The sequence below is a fragment of the Tiliqua scincoides genome, chromosome 2, assembly GCF_035046505.1.
Source record: "Tiliqua scincoides isolate rTilSci1 chromosome 2, rTilSci1.hap2, whole genome shotgun sequence".
In the NCBI taxonomy this organism is placed as follows: Eukaryota; Metazoa; Chordata; class Lepidosauria; order Squamata; family Scincidae; genus Tiliqua; species Tiliqua scincoides.
Window position 1 is genome coordinate 138,255,408 of NC_089822.1, and position 25,861 is coordinate 138,281,268.

General features: G+C 45.2%; 1 protein-coding gene across 7 annotated transcripts in view; it reads left to right on the plus strand.

Annotated features, from left to right (window-relative positions):
- The window catches only part of STXBP4 (syntaxin binding protein 4), a 124,390-nt gene that overhangs the window by 63,273 nt on the left and 35,256 nt on the right, over positions 1-25,861 (plus strand). For 5 of the 7 annotated variants that reach the window (XM_066614548.1, XM_066614552.1, XM_066614553.1 and 2 more), the window contains 4 exons: positions 347-523; positions 3,442-3,558; positions 4,393-4,442; positions 10,318-10,451. In XM_066614548.1, coding sequence (XP_066470645.1) covers positions 347-523; positions 3,442-3,558; positions 4,393-4,442; positions 10,318-10,451 — 478 coding nt within the window. The remainder of the gene's footprint in view (positions 1-346; positions 524-3,441; positions 3,559-4,392; positions 4,443-10,317; positions 10,452-25,861) is intronic. The other 2 variants (XM_066614554.1, XM_066614555.1) reach the window with 2 other exon arrangements.

Below are 25,861 nucleotides of genomic sequence, written 5' to 3' on the forward strand. Positions count from 1 at the left end.
CCTCGCAAGACGAAATTAATTCGTTCCGCAAGTCGTTTCATATTGCAAAAATTTCGTCTTGCGAGGCATCACTGCAAACAAACCAAAACAAAAAAAAATGCAAAAAAAATGCGTCTTGCGAAGCACGGCCATAGAAAAATTCGTCTTGCGAGTCACCAAAAAAATCGCAAAACACTTTCGTCTTGCACGTTTTTCGTTGCGCGAGGCATTCGTCTTGCGAGGCATCACTGTATAAATATTCTTAATAGGCATATCTATATTTTGCAAACTTAAAATTATATATTTTTATAGTTGTCATAGATTCAGCAGTATCTTTGTTTAAAAACTAGAACCTCCTTCTCTGCAGGAAGCCAAGGCATCTGTGGAGGAGACGAGAGCCCTGCGAAGCAGAATTCAACTTGCTGAAGCTGCACAAAAACAAGCTTCTGGCATGGAAATGGACTATGAGGAAGTAATCCACCTCTTAGAGGTTGAAATCGCCAGTCTGAAGGCTCAGCTTGCTGATCATTGTGGCCAAAGTAAAGTAAGCGCAACAGACGTCTCTCATAGAGTTGCTATGGTTTCCCCGCTGTTGTCATGAATCCTGTTTTTCATTTTTTTTTTTCATTTGTTCTCCTAAAGTAGGTCACTGTTTGTCTTGTATTATTCAGTAGGTAGAGTGCTCTGTCATGAGGGGTGCAGGCAACATGAAGGCTATCGGCCTACCTTTATTCAGATAACTTTTCGTTGGGAAAATATGAGGTAGAACCTTATTTAGGTCATTGGCCAAGACGGCACAGCTCGAGTGTTAATATCATGGAGCACAGAACATGTTGGGTCTTCTGTTTTATTATTAATATGTCCCATAAACACCCATTTTTGTGGTTTGGTCAAACTCTTCAAGAAATGTGAAAATGAGGGTAGCTTTTGTTGGGTTTTTCCCCCTACTTTCAGGGCATCTTCAAAAGCAAAGTTGTTGTCTACTACCTCTAGGTTAAGACAGGTGGTTATTCTCGTAAGGAATTAACCATATGCGTAGGGTTCTCTGTATGTTTCTAAAAGAGATACAGATAATTATATTAGTATAATATACAGGAAAAGTATAATATAAATTTTTCTTTAGTTTTTTGAACTTAAATATATAGCAATTTATTCAAGTTATCTAGGTGGCTTAAATATGGCGTTTGAACTAGTAGCATTCAGCTGCCAGCAGTCAAAGATTAAGGGCCTGATCTCAAACATGCCTACAGAAACTCACTGTGAATGTAGAGTCAAGGCTATAGGTAACAGGGTGATAGCTATTCCTATCACCAGAACATTTCTTTATAGCTTGTTATTTAGGGAACACAATCGTTCATTTACTTTGACTGAGGCTTAGAGGGATTCGGTTTTCTTCAGGGGTTCATATCATACACACCAAGGTTGAAAATGTCACCCTTACGCTGAGCTTCTCAAACTGGGGTGTCATGACACCCAGCTGGAGAGCCTCAGCCTCTAGCCCCTCAAGGGAAGGGGGAAGGCAGCAACGTGACCCCCAGGATTGCACCACTGCCAGGGGCAGGGGCACTTACTTACAGGGTGATGCAGCAGCCTCCAGCAGATGCAGGGGGCCCTACGAAGCAATCAGAAATAAGCAATCAGCAAATAAGCAAAATAAGCAGTCAGAAACCACTTCTAGTTTCACAATCACAAACTAGAAATGGTTTCCTATCACTTATTTTTACTATTTGGCCCGCGGCAGCAGTGCGATCTGGGGATTGTGTTGTTGTCTTCACTCCTCCCTAGCCAAGGCTTACCCCAGGAGACTTACTCTCGAGAAGTTTGACAACTGCTGCGCTTATGCCATATTCTCCACCCCCAGTAGCTTGTGGTAATACTTCACCTGTGTTGTGACATTATCATGTTCTATGTTCTTTATCTGTACCTGTGTCCATCAGTGCCATGGAGCATGACAATGTCACAGCATATGTTCGTTTCTGGAGTGGTGGAGGCAGAGCTGGCCCATTCCTGAGGCAAACTGGAGCGGTTGCTTCAAGCAATAGGTTTGTGGTGGTGCTCATCTCTGTCCGCCTACTTGCAGAGTTGCCTCTCCTCTTTCCAGTCTCTGGATTGGGGACAGAGAGGAAGAAGTAATGAGGAAGAGGAGTGCAGGTAGAATTAGAATGTTGGAGAATGGAGCAGCAGAGGCTGGTGCATCACTGGGTAAAGGGGGCTTGCTGCCTCAACTGTCTGGAGGTCTTGGGCCAGCCCTGGGAGGATGATTGCTCAACAATGATGATGCCATCACAGCATCATCCCTTTATAGCATATGGTGTGTATTTTTGAAGTTAAACAAGACAAAGTAGATTCTGAAGCAAAACCAAAGAGCTCTCAACGTTATCTAACTGGTTGTTTTTGATTGAATCAGGCATTCATTTAAGCGTGGAGAAAGGTATAAGTAAGTCCCCACTTATCTTACCCTTACTGGTTGTGTGTCCTTGAACTCTCACTGGTCTAGGGCCTGCTGAGTAGAAATAGTAATGAAGTTCTTCTGTATTTTGAACATACACAAAGACCATTTATCTTAGGGCTAGTTTGCACGTGCATTTGTGCCAACTGATTTGTCAACACGAAATGATTCACAGCTGGCTCTGTGAACTGATTCCTCAAGAAAGCATTGCATTTGGGGATGACAGACAAGCTATATCTGTGGTGGTTCATTAGTACATACAAGCTGCAGCTTGATTTTGTAGTCATCAAGTGATGTAGGGCACAATCCTAAACAGGTCTACTCAGGAGTAAGTCCTATTGTGTTCAGTGGGACTTGCTCCCAGGAAAGTGAGGTTAGGATTGCAGCCTAAATCTGTGATCACATCTGTGATCCATCCATTAGATACTGAAATCTCAAATGATGACATCAGTATTTGACCTGAAATTTTAGTTTTATGAAAGGAGAAAAAACCGTCATGATCCACTTTCTCTATAATATAATATGTCCCCTTTCAAAACCACTTCATTCCTCAACTAAAGAGCCCCAGCTGTGTTATCCTTTCCTCATATGTAAGGTACCTTACCCCCAATCCTTGTGTTGCCTTTTTTTCTACACCTTTTCCAACTCTGTAATGTCTTTTTGAGACTTTTTTTAGATCTGAGAGGCTGCCCAGGAGATGCCACCTCCCCACATGCAAAGCTGCCCCCCTTACCTTTCTAGCACATAATGGAGCCTCACACAACCCTTAGACAGACTGGGAAAGCATTCTAACACTTCCCCGCTGTCTTAAAATGCACGTCCGGTTTTTGGTTTTTGCTATTTTGAACTGTGTCAGGAGCCTCAATGAGGCTTCCCGCGCGGTCTTAGAGGCACACGAATTTAGTGCCCAGGGCATTTGCCCCATTCGCTCAGTGCTAGGTCCACTGCTGCTGAATGCCCAAGTCCCTATACCTTCGCTTGGATGGCCTTGGTGAATTTTCTTCTTTTCCCAGGACAGCATTCCAGATTTAAGGAAGAGGATTACTGTGCTTGATTGCCAGCTGAGAAAATCCGAAACGGCCAAGAAAGCTTTTGAGGTGGCAACAGAAAAGTTACTGCAGTTTGTTGAGGTAAAGACATTTTCCAGCAGTATTCTTTGAAAAGGAACAAGGGCTGCTGATGTATCATTTTGCCTAGGAGTCGTTGCCACAAGTACTCTGAAGGCATGAGAATTGGAGCCAAACATCATAATGTCAGGACCAAATTCATCAGCTGTGGTTTGTGGTGAACAGCTTTAAACAAACTGCAGCAACTAGGCCTTTTTAAGAGCCATAGGTATATAGCCAGTTGTTTTGTGATCAGGGGCAGGTAGGGCATCATCTTGGGACAGCCAGAATGTGAACATCTTGGTCTACCTGTATTTAAGTTGATGGGTTATATTAAATATGAATCAAACTTTTATTTTAAAACACTTAAAAACCAAGACTAAATGTTTGTCCATTCTGTCAGTACCTTTGCATATATTGGACAGGCCACTGGAAAGTAGGAGCAAATGCATTATGGCTGAGGAATTTAGCAAATACTGCAACTATCCTTTTTCTTATATGTCCACCAGTGAAAGAGCCAAATTCTGTTTTTAGTGAAAGCTGAAAATTCAAAGAAGCTTGGAATATTCGGGGGGGGGGGGAGCAGGTCCCTACCCTGTGGATACAGCCCTGAGAAGCAAACAACTTTGCAGAGATTTCTCTCTTTGCCTGTTCTCAAGGGCTTTAATATTCTGATTCCAGTGCTGAAGGATTGGAAATCTGTAAAACTGTCATTAGATTAAATGCCAGGTTCTGTATATCTAAGGCTTTCCCTGGACTGCCTTGTTTCTGACCATGCGGCCAAGGTGCAGGGACTGGGGGATGAGTTTGTTTTTTCAAAAATAATAGCCATATTTCTCCTTGACTGTTTGCCAATAGATTATACCAGAAGTGCTGTCGGATAGCTCAACTTCCCTGATGAATTTAAGGTAAGAAAATGTAAGATTGGTATAAGTAGTTGGGAAGATAATTTAGGAGAATGATCATAATTGTAATGCTATTACTGTAGATACTCGCCTATAGGGCGATAACAGATTGCTCCTGAATCAACCCTTTGCCTTATCTGCGGGGCCACTAGGGGTCAGGGCTGTTTCAGGCACACTGCGGAGCAGCAGTGGTGCTGCTGGGGAGGGTGACGCGCCACCCGCTCCCCCACCGTGCGCTTCCCACCTGGAGCAGGGAGCCCGACAGAGCTGCTCAGCTTGCCTGCTGCTCCCTCTTTCCCACCTTGAGCAGGGAGCCTGCCGGAGCTGCTCGGCTGGGCATTGCAGTTCCACCCGCTCAGGCTCCCCGAGCCTGGTCTCCTTGGCTCTGACTTCCTCCTGCTGCGCCCGTGCTAGTCTTCGAAAGGACAGGAAAGGGGAGCAAGAGCCTGTAGCGCGTCCCATGCGAGTCGACAATGGGACTTACTCCCACGGAAGTGCACATAGGATGGCAGCCTTTCAGCCCAAGCCTGTGCATGCCTACTCAGAAGTAAATTCCATTGTCAATGGGGCTTACTCCCAGGAAAGTGCGCATAGGATGGCAGCCTTTGAACCCAAGCCAGTGCATGCCTACTCAGAAGTAAGTTCCATTACTGTCAATGGGACTTACTCCCATGAAAAGATCTTAGCTTGAAGATGGGGAGAGAGACGGGAGGGCTGCTTCTTCATGCAGAGTCTACAGCTCTGCATCTGCTTCTTCCAAACAAGATGGAGGAGGGGAGCCCCCCACACAGCCTCCAGCCCGCCCCCACTCCTGCACTGCCTGCTTCTCTCTGCCCTTCAACCCCAGTCCCTCTCTTCCTTCCACCAGCCTTCACTCTGTTGTACTGTTTTCTCCCTCTTCTCCTTACCCGCTGTGCCCCCCTTCTCTTCTCCCTTCCCCACTGTCCCTCTTTCCCTGTGCCCTATTTACAAGCCATGCAATCAGGGAAACTGACCAGGAAAGTGATTAGAGCAGCAGACACCAGTTTCCGTTTGCACATCCCCCCAAGACAGAGAGCAGAGCTGAACCAGCTCCCCAGAATCACCCAGAATTCACTCTGAATCACTTTCAGAGTGAAACCTCCCTGATCCTGCTGTAAATCAAGAGGAGGAAACAGCCCTCAGACCAAGTGAGGGTGGGCTTGTTGCAGCTGCAGGACGCACCTTCCCTGAAAGTGGAAACACTCCCATCAAATGTCTCACAAACTACAATTCAGAGCACCATTACTTAGGAATAACACCCAGGGAAAGCAATGGGTCTGCTTCTGAGTAAATAAGGTTTCAGCTATGTGCAGCTGCACTTGGTCACAGCCATTTGCTGTTGCTTGTCTCTGCTGTGAATTGAATTGCACACTCCCAGTTGTGTTCTAAGTTGTATGTTATATTTAGAGCTTCTGGCTTAAGAGCAGAAGATTCTGCCTTTGCACTGTTTTGCACCAGAAATGTCCTGAGAAATTCTGAGTGATAGATCACTTTTTTTATGTTTTAGTTTTTTTCCTGTGCTGGTCTTCAATCACTGGTTCATACATGAATTGATCACCAAAAATTAGCTATTGGTAGGGCTTTCGCAGTCAACTAGCTACCTCTCTTCCTGCCTTGCTGGCCCTGCAAGGCATTCTGGAGCACTGCCATTATTCCATTCTCTTTCAAGTACCTCTAAAGGTACAGGACCTCTAAAGGTCCTGTTGAGTGCCCCTGGGGGTACATGAATCCCAGGTTGGGAACCACTGTTCTATTAATATGTTGTTTACAGTGCAGTTACTCTTTGATAGTGTTTACAAAAAGATGGTAAAGACCAGAATTTAAAAGTTTATGAATAAAAATGAATCTTATGATCTTTTCCTATATTTTTAATAAATTAGAGACCGTCAGTTCTTAGGTAACAATTACTGGTAGGTTATTTTTCAGGATCTGGCCTAGGGTAAAATCAGACAAAACTATAATCAGTAACACACACACCCCAAATTTATGACCCTGACCTATCTGAGGGTCATAGAAAATTCTATGATTCTTGCCTTAAAGCCTGCGCTCGACTTATCTGTGAGATCGACTTATAGATGGGTGTCTGCGGTACTACTGAGAGAGGGTTAAGAACCAGAAACTCATTCTTAATCTAAGGCTAAAATGCTATACATGCTTATCTTTAAGTAAGTCCAATTGAACATAAAACATAATATTTCTTCTTATGGCACTTTAAATTTGCAAAATGTTTTTATAATTTTTATGACACTGTGCTGGTGGCCCTTGAACCTGATTATTTCCATAAGTAGGAACCAGTCCATTACTTCCTGTGCATCCAGTTTTTGTCATCTTTGCAAGCCTAGTAGACTAAGCTTTGCAGTGCAAAAATATCAGCTTGACTGTAGTAGCTGCCTGCCTGCCTGCTGAAGGAATTGTCAACTGGCTTCAAAGTCAATCCTTACTCCCCCAAGGCTAAAAATGACAGACTTTGGGCTCAAACCAAACGTGCACCTATTCCATGGGAAAATACATCCATGAGTCACATCCCTGGGTTTCAACTTACATGGAATTTGCAACCACATATTCAATGCAATCCAGAACTTTCTTCAAGGCAAAACACACACCAGTCCCTCCTCCTGTGCTACCAGTCATCTGTCTGCACACTTCCTAAATCTGCAGAAATCCCAGGAACTCTTGCCCACTGAAAAGGGACCAGGGTTTCCACCTGAGGCTTTTCCCTTCTCAGGGCACAATACTTGCTGGTTCAGGCATATCCTGTACTCTGATTTCCCACCCTGACTGTCACAGGGGACCTTCCCTCTCCCAAACACACACACACACACACACACACACACACACACACACACACACACTTTTTCCTTACATTTTCTGCACTCCTGTTCTTCAGCTAAGGAAGTGGGATTCCTCTGAAGGGAAGCTCCATTTGAAAACATGGACTCCCCCCTCCTTGTTTCCAAGCAGTAAGATTTTCCCCAAGATTAATCAAAGCATTTTGTTTTTAGACTGCTTGAGTAGTTTCCCAAGGCAACCTTCTGCTTCAGGAAAGGAAGCTTTTGGGTATCCCCTGCAAGCTGAATCCATCACTCTGGACCAATTCATTTATACCCAGTGGAGGCAGATCAAGCACAGCCACTGGCATACCTAGAGGGGGGTAAACAGAGCAAATATCCTGAGCGCCGACCCTCCAGGGGCACTTCTTGGGCCCCCGCCCCCCCAGGAGAAGCGCCAGGAGTGGCACCTGAGCGCCGACTGAGCCGCTCCCCTCCTCCTTTATAGGAGGACAGGAGACGGGTGCCCTCAAAAGGCACTGACACTCTAGGGCGCCCATCTCGTCTCCTCCTATAAAGCCCAGACAGGCGGGCTTCCAGCAGCCCAGTCAGCGCCAAGACGCTGCCTCAGAGGTGCCCTGGGTGCCCCTGCTCCGCCTCTGAGGGCGTCTCTCAGAAGCGGAGCAGAAGTGGCACGCGCCTCCTCCAATTTCGGAGGAGACGCGTGCTGCTTCCTGGGCTCCAGAGCAGCCTTCCACGCTGCTTGTGAGTGGCACGGAGGTCTCCTCTGGAGTGCTCTGGGGCTGCTAGAAGCCTGCCTATCTGGGGCGCTGCTTCCAGCTGCCCCAGAGCGCTCCTGAGACCGCCGTCGGCACAGAAGGCTCCGCCAGCCCTGGGACGTCCCTGCTCGGCCTCTGAGGACATCTCTGAGACAGAGCGGAAGCGGCGTGCACCTCCTCCAGTTTCGGAGGAGATGCGTGCCGCTTCCTGGGCTCTAGCGAAGCCTCGCGGAGGTCTCCTTTGGAGCAGCCCCAGACCGCTCCAAAGGAGACCTCAACGCGGAATGCTCCGTAGGGGCGCCCCTCCTCAGCCTCTGAGGGTGTCTCTCAGAGGTGGAGGGGAAGCGGCACACGCCCCTTCCGTTCGGAGGAGACGCGTGCCACTTCCCAAGTCCCCACGGAGCCTTCCGTGCCACTTGCAAGCGGCGTGGAAGGCTCCATGGGGGCCTCGGCTGCCTCCTCCATTCCCCCTTGTTTTCAAAGGGGGAACGGAGGAGGCAGCTGCGTGGAAGTAATTGTGGCGATGGCGACGTCACCGCAGTTACTTCCGTGTCAGGTGCAGGGGGGCAGAGAAGGGGGGCGAAACGGGGGCAGAAAACTGGGGGTTGCCCTGGGCATGAGGACCCCCAGGAACACCTCTGAGCACAGCCCTACCTTGCCTTCCACGTTGCAACTTGCTGGTAGCCTCAGCAAGAGTGAGAGTCCAAGGAAGGAAAGGGACTTAAAATAATATGACATTGGTGCTTGTGAAAGGTATGGTTTTCCTTTGTGTGTGGGATGTCAGGTTGTCAAGGACCTGTTTCTGGCTAGCTGCTTCCCTTTCCAACCTCACATCCCATGCCTAAGAGTCCCTGTCATGGATATGGTCCAAACTATCTGTGATTTTATCACTCATGTTCCTTTTTGCCTCCTGGGAGAACTCTGCTCCTGCCATTTTCTCAGATGCCATATCCTTTCTGCTGCTGTCATCTGGGGCCTCCGTTACCCAACGTCTGCAAAGGAGAGAATGGTTTTGAAGAGCTGATTGCTCAGTCCCTGCCAGATCCTTGCCATAATCAGTGCCAGCGGAGGGCAAGATATTCTTCCCTAGAGCTCTTCCTGCTCCCACCCCCCACAGCACAAAGTATTGGTTTTGGTGGCGAGATACCCAAAAGGCCTCCCCTCCCCACAGCTCTCCCCTCTTCTCCCTACCATCTGCTTCCAGTTCTCTCAGTGCTGTTCTCCATATGGGATAAGGGAGCATTCATCTGCATCCTCAGACACCTGTTGGAAGGTGTGTCAAATAGTGGCAGGTGGTATGTATTTTCCATGGGCCACGGCACTGTATGACTTATCCAATGCAGACAGTCCTGGCAGAGGGGAGACAGACTCTCCCAGGTTAACAGGCAAGCAGCAGGTTGAGGACCCCTTCTTCTTTGCTGATCGTTTCTTCCCCTCCATTCCTCAGTGCAGCAGCACAGCTCTTATACTGCACCACCACTGAAATGCTTAGGCGAGAAATCTCTACCAAGAAGAGTAGCTTCAGCCAAGAAATATCTCCTCCATCATGAGTCAATGTGTCAAAAGTTTATCAGACCACACCAAACATACAGCACTTCCACATCTCTCTCTCCTACTCACTACAAGCAAGAGGGAGGAGACATCTGACTTTTAAAGGGGAGACCAGTGAGAGGAGAAGTTGTGACAAAGAAAGAGCTGGCAGTCTCTAGAATGCCATCTCATCTATCGAATCCACAGATATTGAGAACCATTGCAACCACACATTCAAAAACCCATGTGGAAGAATCCTGACTCATGGTTTAGGAGGGTGACGAGCGACAAAGAGATACTTGGATATTCTGTGGTACAAAACCCACAGGACAAGGAAAACCCCCATGAGTTTTGCATCCTAATGTGTGATTGTTCCTTGGAAAATGACATTATTATGTGGATTTCTGCACATGTGGTTAGGGCCTTACTTGCTCCCCAGCCAGAGCAAGTTGTCTCTGAGAGTAGCAGTACTGATACCCTGCCTAGTTTCACCTGGCTTCCCTGATGCCCTGCCTTGTCTCACCTGGGCTGCTGTCTTCTTTGGACTCCCCTCTCCATGCACACCCACCAGCATTTTGCTAGTTTAAAAATAAAATGAAACACATTGATTTGTACTAAGCAACATTACAAGCTCAGAACAGAATGTTCTTATAAGTCACTCATGACTTTGCCTTTGTGACATAGTTATATCAGAAGAGAAATACACACCCAAAATTGTGATCAAGGATACTGCAGTATTACAAGTAATATGGTTTGTCCTTTTCGGTATGTCCCCTTTAGTGACAAAAAAGCCACATTCTCTTCTAAAACGCTCCTTGCACGCCTGGGAAGGAATGGCCGCACTGTTCCCGCATCCCTTGCAGCAGAAGCCAAAGAACTTGCTAAATCTGTCCGTTCCATTTTAGAAGCAGACTGTGAGTCTTATATGATTTCCTTGTATGGTTTCCCCCTTTTTTTGCTTGACAATGTTTGGTGAATTGTGCCATGAATCCAATGGGTGAATTGTTGAAAGGAAGGAAAATAGTTATCAATGAAATGCTCAATTACTAAAATAAATGTAGAAATTCACATAATTTTATGGAATTATGAGTTGCATCATTGAAATAGAAAACCATTGGCATATGCAAACATTCTCTCTGCATGATTGAACCTTTTCTAGGGAGTGGTAATTTCAATTATTCAAGTCATATGAAGTGTAAAAGGTTGGAAATAGCAACCTATGGATAGGTTGCATTCATCCTGAGTGCTTCTTCCATTAGTAAGTTGATTCAGTGAGCCCTCTAGTTCCGTGATGGGTGACCTCAAAGGAAACTAGAGTTAGAGCTACAGAGCACATTTCTTCAGACATCTTTAACATTTGAAGCAAATGCGCTTCCAAATTTAAACAAAGCGACAAACAAGCTGTCACACCAAACAGGCCCATGATTCTTTGCTTGTTGAAGCGAAGCAGGTCTGGTTTTGGTAGGATGGTAAGTACTTGTGCTGCCTTGGGCTCAATGCAGGAAAGATAGAATATAAATTGTCCCTATAATCCTACCTGTCCTCTAGGGTCATCTGAGGGGCCCTTCTGACTGTTCTGTTACCAGTAGGGGTGAGGGAGTGGCAGCTAAGAATAGGACCTTTTCAATGGTGGCGCCCCATTTATGGAATTCCCTTCCCCTGGATTTAAGAACAGCTCCCTCTCTGGAGACTTTTCAGTGAGGCCTCAAGACCTTCTTATTTAAGAAAACTGTTAATTGACACTGAGGGCTGGTGCTTTTTAATTGTCGTGATATTGGGGTTGTTTTAAAGTTTTTAATGTTTTAATTGCTTCAATATTGTATTGATTTTATTGTTAGCCACCTTGAGTCCCCTTTGATGTGGGAGAAAGGCAGGATAAAAATGCAATGAATGAATGAAAGTATTCCCAGTGAACCATATACCCAAGAGGTGCATTACTCTAGCCTCAAGTATAGTCCCATGCCAAACTGTCTGCAGTAATTAATGGTAGATATTGAATAGGCCTGAATAACAGTTGCCAAACCAGAATCTGAGAGTAGCTTGCCAACCTTATCATCATCTCAGTGTTGCTGCTGAAGAACAATCCATTTTGACCCAAGGCTGCTGATATTCCAGGACCAATACATGCCTGTATTGTAAAGTGCATACAAGCCCTGGGATGGTGAAATTGGTTAACCTGTACACAATGTCATGTTATGTTTTCCTCAGGACATTGTTTAAATGTGTGGATGGTTCTTAATTAATATTGCTCTGGTATGTGAAGTGAGGACACACACAATGTTAATGAAGTGTATGCTAGCAATGATAAGTTCTTCCTTAGCAACTGCCTAAAAATAAGACTCGTTATCCTCACCCTTTTGTATGGTAGATAATATTGTGTTGGCAAATGCAGTCAGAGGAAAGACTGTGCAGGTTGGAATGTATTAATCAGATTTATTTTAAAGTGAAAATTTGCACAATCTAAGGCTGCAATCCTAACCACACTTTCCTGAGAGTAAGCCCCAATGCACAAAATAGGATTTACTTCTGAGTAGACCTGGTTAGGATTGTGCCCTAAGTGTTTTCAGCAAAAATTCTTAGTTTCAATCCCAACACTGAGACTGGAGAATATGCAATGCAGTCTTAATACTAGCAGTTACTGTCATTATTTTGTGACTTACAGGGCACAATCCTAACCAACATTCCAGCACTGGCATAGCTGTGCCAGTGGGGCATGTGCTACATCCTGAAGTTGGGGGGGGGGAGCACTTGCAGAGGCCTTCTCAAGATAAGGCAATGTTAGTTCCCTTACTTCAAAGTTGCATTGCCCTTATGTCAGCGCTGGAAAGTTGGTTAGGACTGCAGCCTTAGAGCCCAATCCTGGGCTTGGCGCGCCGGCTCACCGCTGGAGTGCACTGTCACAAACATGCCGTAAGGTACGTTTGTGGGCCCTACCACCAGGCAAGTGCCAGTGGTAGCCCCGTGCTGGCTGGCACCAGGCTACCGCTGGGCGTGTTACCAAAAAGGCTGTTTTGTTTAGGGGAATTAGTTATATTAGCCTTTTGGAAACTTTCGGGACCATAGGCCGGATACAAGACAGCGTAGAGCAAAGAAATCTCTTGTTTAGCTTAATGAGATTGGGAGAAAGGTAACTTTCAATCAAAGGATTATATTTTTATTGCAAAAATACACAAAGGTAAAACATAATACACATGGAGAATCGATAAGTATAGATTTCTAGTACTGGTCTGGTGTACCTAACTAGTGGTGGATGCGTGTGCTGTGTATTTTGGGTGCATCCGAAAAAGAATCAGAAATGGACAGGAAGTAGGGAGGTATTATAGGGGTTCCTTAATCTGCTAAACCCAGTTGCTGACTAAAGATGGGGGAGCAGGGAGGAATAGGTAGGGAAGAAGGGGGGGAAGTTTAGACGCAACGATATATTTACCTGTCCGGGGGGGGGAGAGTTGGAGGAAGAGTCTGGCCACTCCGGCCGGTGGACAGTCAGAGAGAGACCGCATGTGCTCCGAGTTCTCTCTTATAAGATTTGTCTTGGACCTGGAAGTTGATCTAAACTGACCGGAAGTATCCCAGAGCTGTGGGCATGCTCAGTAACACACAATGGTACACGTGGAGTATGTAAAGAAAAGGTGGAAGAGTCCAGAACACAGTTATCAGCAAAACTTGGCTCTGGGGGAGGGGGAGTAGCTTACTTCCTGTTGCTACAGGATTTGAGGCTGGAGGTGGCTTAATGGCTGTAATTTAGTTAACAATAGGTGGTAGACTTTGCTGCCAAAGTCCTCCTCCTTTAAGGTGTTTGCATATTCAGTGATTGACTTAAACAATAAAGACATTTCCAGTGTCTCTGGAGAAAATGAGTCTTCCCAGACTGACAATCAACATGAGAGATGAGTGAGCTTAAGATTTGACTCCTTTTGTGGCCTGAAAGAGAAGTTTTAGGCCTGCATTTTAGTCCAAAATACATAACTAGATATAAAAACACAACTTGGAAGGGAAAAAGGGGATTTTCACGTAACAGGCGGGAATTCATCCTCCACCACTTGGCAGTCATGCGATCTACCAAGCAGCACAGAGGTAAGCAGGGGCATGGGGGGAGGCAGCGTTCCGGGGCGCGGGCAGGGAGGAGGCGTTACAGAGCAGCAGGGGGAGGCATGCCAGGGGGAGGATGGGAGGTGGAACTGGTGGAGTGATGCTCCACCGGATCCAGAGCCTCCATGTTGGGCTTGCCGCCCTACACAGAGGCTCTTGATTCACTGCCGACCGTTTTATTGGCGGTGAATCGAGTAGCTTCATTGCGGGGCTATTCTCTTTACCCGGGGGAAAGGGACAAAAGTTTCCTTTTCCCAAGGAGCCGCCGGCAACTGCCCAAAGTGTGCAGAATGCAGCAGCAGCCATTTTCTGCACCACCGCAGCCACACACCCCAGCCAGCTCAGAATTGGGATTTTACAGCCCAATCCTGAGCTCGGCGCTCTGGCTTTTCACCGGAGCGCACTGTCTCACATGTGCCATAAGGCATGTTTGCGAGGCTTACTGCCGGGCTACCACCCGTGCTAGCCCAGTGCTTGGCCGGCTCTGGGCTAGCACCAGCCATGCACCCAACCTCACAGCTCGGTGGTCTCACGGACCGCCGAGCCACGGAGAAGAAAGCGGGGGCAAGGGAGAGGAGAGGATTATACATGACGGGAGGGGGGAGGCAGGCAGATGGCGGAGGGTGGGCAGGAGGTGTGCTGGGGGAGGGAGTGGGGAGGCGGGTCCAGATCCTGTCCGTTTGTGTAGGGCTCGGCGCCCTTACCTTGCCACCAACCTTTTGGTTGGAGGTAAAGTGAGTAACCCCATTGCGGGGCTGCTTCCCTTACCCAGGAGAAGGGGATGTAAGTGCCCTTCCCCCAAGGTGCCGCCCGTGGCATCCCAAGGTGCGCAGGATGCAGCAACAACCATTTTCAGTGCCACGGAAGCTGGGCGCCCCAGGCAGTTCAGGATTGGGCTGCCCATTAACTATCATATAGATGTTTTCTGACGTTTATCTTTTATGGGTCCTATTATGAGAAGGGTTGACTCCTCTTGATTCCAGCTGTTCAAAAGTAATTAAGTATTAGGCAATTATTAGAAATTTTTCCAGAATGAAAAGTGTACAATTCGTTTTTTCAAGTAGTTTTTTTGTCCTCAACTTTGCTATAATTATAGTCATTATCTAATCTCTTCAAGTTTGAAGATTTCCAGTATAGTTAATTGCATTAATATCTTAACAGTCAACTGTGAGAAATAATAATTGACCTTTTATAGTATGTTATTTGGGTGAGTTTTCCAAGGCACTGAAGTTCCCATCATCTATAGAATCATAGAATACTAAATTTGGAAGGTGCCTAAGAAGTCATCTAATCTAACCCCTTGCTTGGCACAGGCGTCTCTTACAGATGGCCATTCAGTCTCTGCCTGGAAAGCTCCAATGAAGAACTGGTCAAAGCTGGGACAGTTCAGTGCCGGACAGTTCTTACAGTTAGGAAATTCTTCCTCCTATCCCGTCAAAATCTGCTTCCCTGGAGTTTCAGTCTGTTGGTTCTAGTCTTGCCTTCAGGAGCCAAAGAAAGCAAATTCTCCCCTTCTTCTGTGTGATAATCCTAGTTATGGTCCATACCCAGAACAAATTTTTATGAAATTGGGTCAAGATATTAAGTGGATATGTTTTCAAATTTTAGTAAAGGGAAAGAGAAAATACAGAGGACCCATCAATAGCTCCCATGAACTCAAAAACCAGATGGTTTAGTTCATCTGTTTACCCAGACACCTCTGATCGTAAAATGTAGTTTTGGATCGAAGCCATGCCACCTAGTTCTGCCTTGCATGTGATGGATGGACAGACGTGTTGGACCCATTCATAAAACTAGATTTCATGTGAAACATCATTGTCAGATGACTACAAAAAGTCAATTTAACTTGAAAAATAACTATTGTATGAATCCCTTCTGGCTACCTTCTCATTATGATGGCTGCCTACCAAATGTATGTTATATTCAGAGTCACATGTCTGCACCAGTTTGGCTTTAATTTTCTAGGCGTAAGGCATAAAGCATATATTATAACTATATGAGTTATAATAAAGCTCTTTAGTCACAACACTTCCCGAACATTTTTGTATGATTTTTCTTATCTTTCTGAATCACTGCATTTAATCTTAGGCTTAGTTCAGTGTCTCAATAGGTAATTAAATTATTACTGTGAAAACATTCACAATTTCCCAGTGAATTCTTTCTGCTGTAGTTCAAACATTGTCTGTTCCCAAAATACTAGTTTATTTATAGCAAGTCCCCAGTCATAAGCCATAATATAGAAGTAAGTCCCATTGATTTCATTAACTTTTAAGTATGAATACATGGAATTGCAAATCTTTCTAATCCAGAACACTATAAATGTTTGCTATTTTTGTATTTTTAGATATGTTAGTGATATATGTTTTGGTATTTTTTTTAGTCCTATTGATGTTTCTCAGAGTTGTGGTGAATCAGTAAGCATATATTCATATTTCAGTCTCAAGGCAAAAGAATTAGAACTGGAGGTTGGCTACTTTATTTTCACCGGTCATTTCAAGCCACCTGAGGTTTTTTTAATCTGCTATTTCTTTCTCTTTTTTTCTTAAATTCCGTTGATATTGTTGTGCTATTGAGGCTTTTTTCAATATTTTTTGCTATACAATGTGCTTAGTAAATTTGTACATTATTTGAATGCTACAAATAAGGTTGCAGAAATGTAACAACTGCATCCAGTGGGTATAAATTGTTATGTACTATGGCCACTCTATTACAGTCTTCCTCCTGCCTTACAAGGGTAATTATGTCCCTGAAAAACCCCTTGTAGGGAAAATTCTCATAAGCCAAAAATGTACTTTTTTGCTCTGCCCACCCATACATGCTCCCTCCCCTTCTGTGCTCTTCTCCTTTCTTATCCCCGGCCTCCACCCCTTCCCCCTCTGGCCACCAGCCCATCAGGAGGTCATTATCATCTGGGCTTTCCCAGGCCCTCTTCACTGTCTTCCAGTGCAGGCTCTGTGATGTGGCTGCATAGTCATGGCCTAACCAGAGCTCCCTCCATTTGCTCAGGACCCGTCTTGGGGAGGCAGTTGATACTTGTCATTCTGGCAGGCCAGACTGCAAACCTGCTTTTTAAGGCAGGTTGAATCTCAATCTCCCATAATGATATGACATTCAACTAACAGTACCTCCATCTTGTCTGCTTTGGCTTCTGTTTTCTATTAAGTTTTTGCTTTGTTGTTTGTCATTTGCTTTTTGCTGCAGCAATAGTACAATAGGGTTGCTAGAAACTCCCAGGTGGATGTAACTTCCAAAAGGGAAGCCAACTTAGGGCCCAATCCTATGCTTGACTGACACCACATGTAGCACCAAAATGGCCTACGCCATTATCCTGCAGGGCCAGAGAAACAGTCAGAGGTCTCCTTGAGGTAAGAGAACATCAGTTTGCCATCCAAACAGTATTAGGGCGCAATCCTAACCCACTTTCCAGCACCGACATAAGGGCAATGCATCTCTGAGTCAAGGGAACAAACATTACATTACTTTGAGGAGGCCTCTGTGAATGCCACCCAACTGCAGGATGCAGCTTGTGTCCCATTGGCACTGCTATGCCAGTGCTGGAAACTTGGTTAGGATTTGGACCTAAGTCTTTAAGGTGCTGGAAGACTGTTTCATATGGACATGACCTTCTTTGCTGAGGAAATGTGCTATACATCATTGGGCTTCCAGAGGTTACTATTTATCATAAGATTTCAAGGGTAAAATATTGATTTTGGGGGATCCATATTGATGCAGCTTCAACGTTTATGAGTTGGTTTTCTTTGAAACAAAAGAGAAGCACCTCTACAAAATGCAATAAAGAACTTTGAATGGTCAATTGGAGGAGTCTTCCATCCTTGGAAGTAATATAGATGAAAAATGGGCTTGGGTCAGATGAAGCTTCAAAAGAGTGCTTTAACTTGTCAGATATGGGATTTGTTTCCTTATTTCTATATTCAGGGAGTGTATCAATAATGTGTTCAGAGGTTGCCAAGATTTCAAGGCATGTCAAAAGAGATTGGATCAGAAGAACAGATATATTTTGACAGGGTAATTTTATTTGGTAACACACTTTCGGATTAGTGAAGCATCTCTGTAAAATGCAACATGTTGCAGCTCTAGAAGCAGTAAATAATGCTATAAAAATTCAATCTAGCTATGAATCTTGTCTGGCAAAGATCCTCTTTGGGATGAGGAAGGAGGTGGAAGGGGACAGCAATGGAAGTGTTCTGTCATATTAAATTACTTCCAGCAGATTGTGTCAAGCAAGAGAAACCTTTAGTCCTAAATGCAACTGAAGATGAGCATCTGGCTGTTTCAACCATAATAGATAGATAGCAGTTAGGAAGCACTCTAGCGGAGGGATGGATCCATTTGGTGACCCTGAAAGTTAAAAATAGCTCTCTGGAGAAGGATTTAAAAACTAAACATCATCCCCCGGGTTCATTCAGATTTGGGAAACATTCCAGATGTATCTACACACACACACAGGCGCAATCAGTTAAGCCTGAATCTGAGATTAAAGAATTAAAATCTTCCCGGTACATATTTTTATCTCTAAATCTTTCACAGAATGCAGCTCTTGGGTTTCTGTCATAACCATCATCCTGCATTGAATCAATTTTTAGTCCTGTTATTCCCTTCTAGACCTGCCTGATCACCAAGTACCGTATTTCTGGGCAACTTGATTTGTCTTCATTAGTTGTCCTGCATTTCAGTGGCTGCCGTCCCCACATTTCTGAGTATAAAACTTTTAAAAGTGAACCCAAGTCTGTGGATGGTTCACTATGAGCTGCAGACTTGCAAAGGAAATGGCATTCTGAGAATCTCGGCTTTCCCTTAAAAAATGTTTCTAGCCCTATGTTACTTTTTTCATTTTGCTTTTCTGAAATGAAGTATCTGTTAAAGACCACGTGACTAAAAATCTTGGGAAGGACCATGTGATAAATGGGTTGGATCAGTTACTTTTTATATCCCCAGCATATGCATCACATGTTATGGTGCCCATTGCACCTCTCATCATTGCTGCTTTGCCTTAAGTCTGTAATTATTGCATACATTTTTATTCTGCCATTTCTCCAAGGTACTAAGGATAGGGACTGTTGTCATTGTCCCCACATTTTTCTTTACAACAACCCTGTGAGGTAAGTTACTCAGAAAGAGAGAGAGTGATCAGTTCAAGGGTCAACCACTGAGAATCAGATATGTGGAGATTTGGACCCAGGTTCCCATTGTCTCAACACTCATACCACTACATCACAGTTGCTTTCTGTTTCATCTCATGCATACTCCTGTGAACTCTAACTCTTGTAGCAGCCTTTATCTATAGCCCCTGGAACATATAGCTGTTGCAGTCACTAAGCTGCTCAGCTGCACAACTCAAAACCCTGGAAGCCAAGTCTACACAGCTTGGAGCTCAGTATTCCCAGAAGTCTGGCAATGACATATGCCATCATCGCAGTGATCTTGTCTGCTAATTTATGAACATTACCTTTTTAGGTGTTCATCTAAGGATTTTTCAGTATAACTGTGACAAAGTACATGTCTGCAAACATACAAGTATGGTTGTCAGGGACCTGTGATTCATGTTGAATATACTTGCTGAGGCAAACCTAGGTTTGTGAATGTGTGAATGGATCCGTATCAGTGTATTTCTAATGTACTTTTTTCCCAATTAGGAGTTCAAATTGTTCTCACATTTGACTGAGGATGCAGTTGCTCAGAAGGCCAGCTGCTTCATTAGCATGGCTCCTTGGCTTGGATAGGCAGGATGGCTTCTTTTGTGCTGCTAGCTACTTGTTTGCTCCAAGTCAGGAAGCTCCTAGGAGGTGGTTATTGTTCCCAGCCTCAAATATGCTATGCAAGCAAGGGGCGGTCACCCATGGAATTTTCGGAAGAACAGGAAAGGCTCTCTCTAATTCCAACCTGAGAGAGAGAGTGAGTGAGATTGTGCTGACAATAAACTGTGTAGCCTTTCTTTTGGCCTGTGAATCTGAGGCCTCTAGTCATCAGTCCTGCTTCTGAGACCACATTACTGGTCTGACGCATGAGCTCTTACCAGGTACTCGTGTTTTTTCCTGAAGCTTTAAGACAACCACTGTCATGACCAGGGTCATAAACTGGTCTGCCTCTGTTCCTTTCACAGTTTAGTATGCAGACATTGGCTGGTGAAACTTTCATGGCATGGAGCTAAACATCCATGCCATACTGATTGCTACAGATCAGACTATTCTTAGTCATAAGGACCAGTTAAAAACCAGTTTTAACACACCAGTTACAAAGGCAGAACCCCAGTTGCAACGGGGGATGGGGACAGGGATGGATGGATGACAGACATTGAAAATCCGTTGCACGTGCTGAAAAACTAGTTTCTCTGAACGATGATTCAATTTTGCATCCTAAACATGTTTGTTTAGAAACAAATCCCGCAGTGTTCAATGAAATTTTTTCTGGTAATTTATTTAGCTTTGCATATTAATAGCTTTTCAAACAGACACCACTATTTTTGTCAATATAACTAGCAGTCCATATACAGTTGTGCACCACATAACAACAGGGATGTGAGCCAGCATCCCTGTCATCAAGCAGGGCTTGATGCTATGTGAAACCTCTGAAGGCGAGGGATTTCTTGCCTCTGCAAGGCTCAGAATGCCAAAATTGTGTGAGAGACATGACTTCCGGTTTCCTCTGGGGAAAGTGGAAATCTCATCTCTCACACAATTGGGGTATTTGAGCCTCCAGAGGCGAGGGAAGCAGAGCTCCCCTCAGCCTCAGAGACTTGGGGGGGTTCAACCTCCGGACCAGGGGTGCCCAAAACCCAGCCTGCAGGCCACTTGCAGCCTGCTGTGGGTCCCCATCTGGCCCCCAGGGGGTCCCCTCATCTCCAATGGGCACGACCCTCACCCTAGCCTGCGCTGGCCTACCGTGCGAGCTCTGCGCCTTACTTTCCCTCGCTGCTGCTGAGCTCAGTGGCAACGAAGGAAATACAGCCCAGCACATGCGCAGGGCCTTTTATAGTGGGAAGGTAACGTGAGACTTGCAGGTCGCGTTACTTCCCACTATAAAAGACCCTGCGCACTTGCCGGCTGGTCTCTTCCTGCCTTGCCCATAGGCTGGACTGGGCTCAGCTCGGCTGGGCTCGGCTCCCCTCCCCTCCCCTCCTGCAACCTGAACCAGGGGAGTGCAGGAGAGAGAGAGAGAGAGAGAGAGAGAGAGATCCTGCACAAGGGAGGGGAGCCCAGCCTGCAGCACATGTCTCGGAGGGAGGGCTGGTTGGCTGGCCAGCCAGCCAGGCAGGCAGCAGCACATGCCCCCCTAGCTAGCAAGGAAGGGCAGTTAGGTGGGCATGCAGGCAGGCATGCAGCTGGGCAAGCAGGCAGGCTGCCCAAGCAAACAAGGGAGGGCGAGGGGGCAGGCAAGCAGTTGGGTGTATGTGTGTGGAAGATCCCCCATCCATTTGTGTGTGTGTGAATGGGATCATAAACTGGCATGAAGATTCCCCCCTTCTTAGGGTGAATGGGATCATAAACTGGCATGAAGATGCCCCCTTATTAGGGTGAATTGAATCATAAACTGGATTGAATTCATTCCTTTTCTGTCTCTAATATATTCATTTATGTAAATGTATTCAAATTTGAAATGTAAATTAATTCTTTTTTTCCCGGCCCCCGACACAGTGCCAGAGAGATATTGTGGCCCTCCTGCCAAAAATGAGCACCCCTGCTCCAGACCAACAGCAGCTATCCCATGTACAACCCGTTGCTGGCTAGAAGGTCATTAATGGGCTCACACCTGTAGTTAAATCTAGCCAGTATTTTATCATGCATAATTCCAAGGGCTTATGATGGAACACACAGGTCAGCTGTTTTGTTTGGAAGAATGTCTCTCCTAAGTAATGGGGGAAAACCTGAGAAAGTCTGTGGTTTGTCTGTGTCAGGATCTGTAGCCATCACTGTGGGTCGCTTAAGACATTATAAATTGTATCTTAAATATTTACAGTCTGCATGAAAGTTTAAACTGTGCAGCAAGCAGATGCTCTGCATGTACCAAGTGATTAAAAAAATAAAGCATTCCAAAGCCAAAGTTGTCCAGAGTGGTTTGCAAACTAGTAAAAAAGCATAAATGGTGTGCAGACTGAAATAATGAAGTATTAAATGCTACTTTACTAAAAGCAATTATCAGGATAAAAGAAAGATATTTGCTAGGATAGTCAAGGAATTGGTATAAGTAGCCTTCTGGCCACCCAGAACTATGGTGTGAATCAAAGTGCCGTGTGTGTGTGTGTGTGTGTGTGTGTGTGTGTGTGTGTGTGTGTGTGTGTGTGTGTGTGTGTGTGTGTGTGTGTGTGTGTGTGTGTGTATTCCAGTCCTTCCCAAACTTTTTAGTGCTGGGACCACTTTTGAAAACGACTATCACAACAAGGGAACTGCAAATTCCCCAGCTACTTTCCTTTATAAAAGGTCTGATGAAAAATCTGGAGCCTGCAGCTTTTGCCAGTTCAGCTGGGTTCATAGTAGTTATCTTCATTGACTCAATTCTGTCCTTTGTATTCTACAGGCAAAGTCTGTCTTGCCTTCCATGCCCTGCCATGTGTCAACCCCATTGGTCAACCCCAACTCTAGTTGATGTCCATACTTTACATGACAAGCCAGTTCCTATTGTACCAAGCTAAGGAGGTGTTTACAGCTGATGTGCCATGCTAGCCACTTATCTGCAGGATTGGGATGCCAGCCATCCGTCCCCTTGTAGCATATCCAGGGAGCACGCTCTGATGCCAGCAGGCCAGTGACGCCTGCCCCCATTGTCAAGTCACTGGTGCTTCACAGCTTGCCTGTAGGCTGGCTGTTGAATTCCAACCCTACCCAACACCTGCTTAGCTCCTTACACTAATCCTGTTGACGCATGTTTGGTTCAGTGAGAGATGCTTTTCACTCATAACAAATATCAGGGAGGGGGCAGGAACTAGGAGGGTATCTGACTGAATCCTGTGCCCACAAAGGCTCTGAGCCTAAACCACTAGTGCTCTCCCCCATGATGAAACATGTAGAAGCAGATGGACAGCTCACAGAGCTGAGTGTTAAAAATAATAAGCACACGCAACCTGTCTTCCAGAAATATGAAAATGCTAAATAAGAACTCCTTGCAACAAACAAAATGACAGACTTCAAACTGGCCATCTTCAAAGTCTCCTATTCCTCAATAGGCAGGCTGCAGCTAACCCACTGTACCCCTTCAACTGGCCCTTCTTTCCATCGTCATTGCCCTCTGTTCCCACACATGATGTTTGTAGTAGTTGATGGTGCCCCAGTTACACTTCTATGTTTCCTTATGAAACTGAGTACTGGACAACATGGTAGCCAGAACTGGAGCACCAGCATCTACTACAAATAGTGGGTCCATGCAACTCATGATGGCCCTAAGAAGTCAAGGTGTGGGCTGAGGTGGTCAGTAATACTGTCCTATTGTTTCATTGAAATAGCTTTTGCTGCTATTGTGAAGTTTTTGCTGCTATTGTTTTTTGTTGCTGTGTTGCTGTTCACCATTGGGCATGACTCGCATGTTTTTGTGGTAGAATAGTATACATCTCCTCTGGGTCTCTGAACTTTGGAGTTCTTAGGGAATCACCTTGTAGTGACAATACAGCAGCAGAAAGGCTTAATTCTGAAGAGTCAGGTGCCCATGGGCATTTGGTGAGCATTCCCAGATAGAAGTGAGAGTTTTTTTCTTTCTATTGCAAAATGTTGAAAGGAAGCAGCCCTTTGAGGGCCTCTTCCACCACCACAGTTTACCAGCCACATATCATAGCACACAAGCTTTAAAATACATACCAAAGCTTAATAGAGGAGGTACCTACCTAGCTATTTTACTGCAGAGGCCTACTGTTTCCAGGGTGGGGAAAATTCCAAGAAAGTAAGTATTTGAAAGCAGTTCTTAACAGAGAAGCATGAGAGTATAGAGGGGACTATGCATTACGGATGACACAAGGATGTTGTTGAAAGCAGCTTTGTGATGTCCGGGTCTTCCCCTCCCCTAGTAATGTCTGTGAACACTTATCCATGATGTGATGTTGCCATGTCATTTCCCCACTCCTGCCAACAAGAGTGGGTGCAGGCCTGGTAAGCATTATATAACCCAAAGAGAACAAGGAGGAAATAGGCAGGCAGGATCCAGTCCCATAAACAGGGATAAGAAGCAAGTCTTTCAGAACCCCGGACAGAGGCCAGACGAGCCCTTCTGTAGGACTTGAATCTTTCTCTCAGGCTCTACTCTGTTTCTGAGGAGCGCAGAGACTTTAGGAGGCAACCCTCTGACTTGGAGAAGAACAGTCTCTTGCCTCTCCAAGATTTCAGGGCAAGTGCATAGACTATACTGGCAAGCAGACTCAGTGGAGTGTGAATCCCTGTGGGGCAGGGATACCTATCTACTAGTGCTATCTGGCTTAAGTACCGGAGCCTTATGGGGGCAGGACCTCAGGTTTTGGGGGATCCTAGTGGGTGAGCTTGGGTTCCGGCCCATTTCCCTTCTCAGTCTGCTCCAATGGTTCTTGCCCTCTGTCCAGGATTATGTGAAAACCAGGGCAATAATAGCCTGGTGGTAGTGCTTATAGACTTAAGGAAGCTTCCGTGATTCTACGAGCTGAAGCCCTGTGACACTTTGAAGAGCCTCGTTCATCAGATACAGATGGCGCAACTGTGAAAGTCATGTTGGACTGACTGGAGACATTAAAAAGGGATTTGAAAGGATAGGATAGAAGAAACAGATTCCTACTTGTATCAAGAAGGGATGTACACTTCTTTACTGTTCTCATGCAGTGTAAACCTTTGACTCCTAGTGAAAAAGGGAGCTAAACTCAAATGAAGTGAAACCCTGCCATTTTACTGAATGCCCCCCACACATCCATGTGCACACGCGCGTGCCCCCCCCCCACATGCAAACCATGTAGCACTGAATTAAATGGAAGGATGTAAGAAGGGAACTAGGACCCTTGTGCTCAGAAAACGTGGGTGGAGTTGAATTTCTGTCTTTAATTGAACAGAATAATGTTATTTATAAAACTGCCTTCACCACCTACTGCAGTGCTCAAGGCACTGTACAGAATAATAGAAAACAATGTGCAGTCAGTACAAACAAAATACAGCATGCAAATAACCCCGGGGGGGGGGGGATAAAATGGAAAATCCCAATTTTGCTCATCCCATATTGCACACAAAACTAGGGGAATATGCAGATGAAAGTATCTCTAAGTTGTTTTTGAGATCAACTTTCCACAGTGCTGAATATTAATCAGGCATATGCTGCAATTCTTGAACTCCTTGCTGGTTCCTCAGGAAAGGGATAGATTCTGGACATCTTTCCCATCTTGCTTGCCCTCTCATTTCTGCTGTTAGCTTGGATGTGTTAGATAGGTGTCTTGAAAGACATGCAAGATGTCCTTGCATTTTGAAGGAGGTCCCTGTGCTGAGAGGTGATGATCAGATGTGAATAGGCCACTTCTCAGCATCTTGAGCAGCTACCATAGCCACACACCAATGATTATATGGGACTGCTCTTGAGATTGCCATCATAAACTCAGAAGGGAGCAGCTTTTACTTTCCCTGAGTGCAAAAACATTCACAATTACAAATGGAACTGTGAGAACTTCCAGGTAACAAATACATAGTGTAGCATATATTATTTGCAAGTTAAACATATTGTGTCTGCGCCTTAGTAGTGAGGATCACTCCTGCATATCTGATTTTGCAGCTGTGACCTAAATTAAAGATTGATAACAAGAGAGAAACTTGCTGTCTTCATTTAGCATCATGCTTTGGAAATATTGTCCCTGGTTCAGACAGAATGCACACAGCATAGCTTTCCTATGACTGGTCTGCATAAGACCAATTTTTGGAGGTTCTACCCTAGCAACTTGGGAAAGAGAGAATGCTACTTTGAGTAATTAAGGGCACAATCCTAGGCTTGTTTACTTAGAAGTAAGTCCCATCGTCTTCAATGGGTCTTACTCCCAGGAAAGTGTGTATAGGATTGCAGCCTACTTCTGAGTAGACATGCATGGGATTGTACTGTGAATCCTAGTAATCAATAATCAAGAAGATGATGGTTTATTGTGTGTTTGAACAGTGGCCTGGGGGAGTCAGAGGGCTGATTCATGCATTCACCTAATTGCAGATACATGGAAGCAGGAAGGAGTGGGAATGCTCCTCTCCATTGTATATATGAGGTATAGGTCGCAGTGGCAGGTGGAGGGGAATCACAGTTCTCA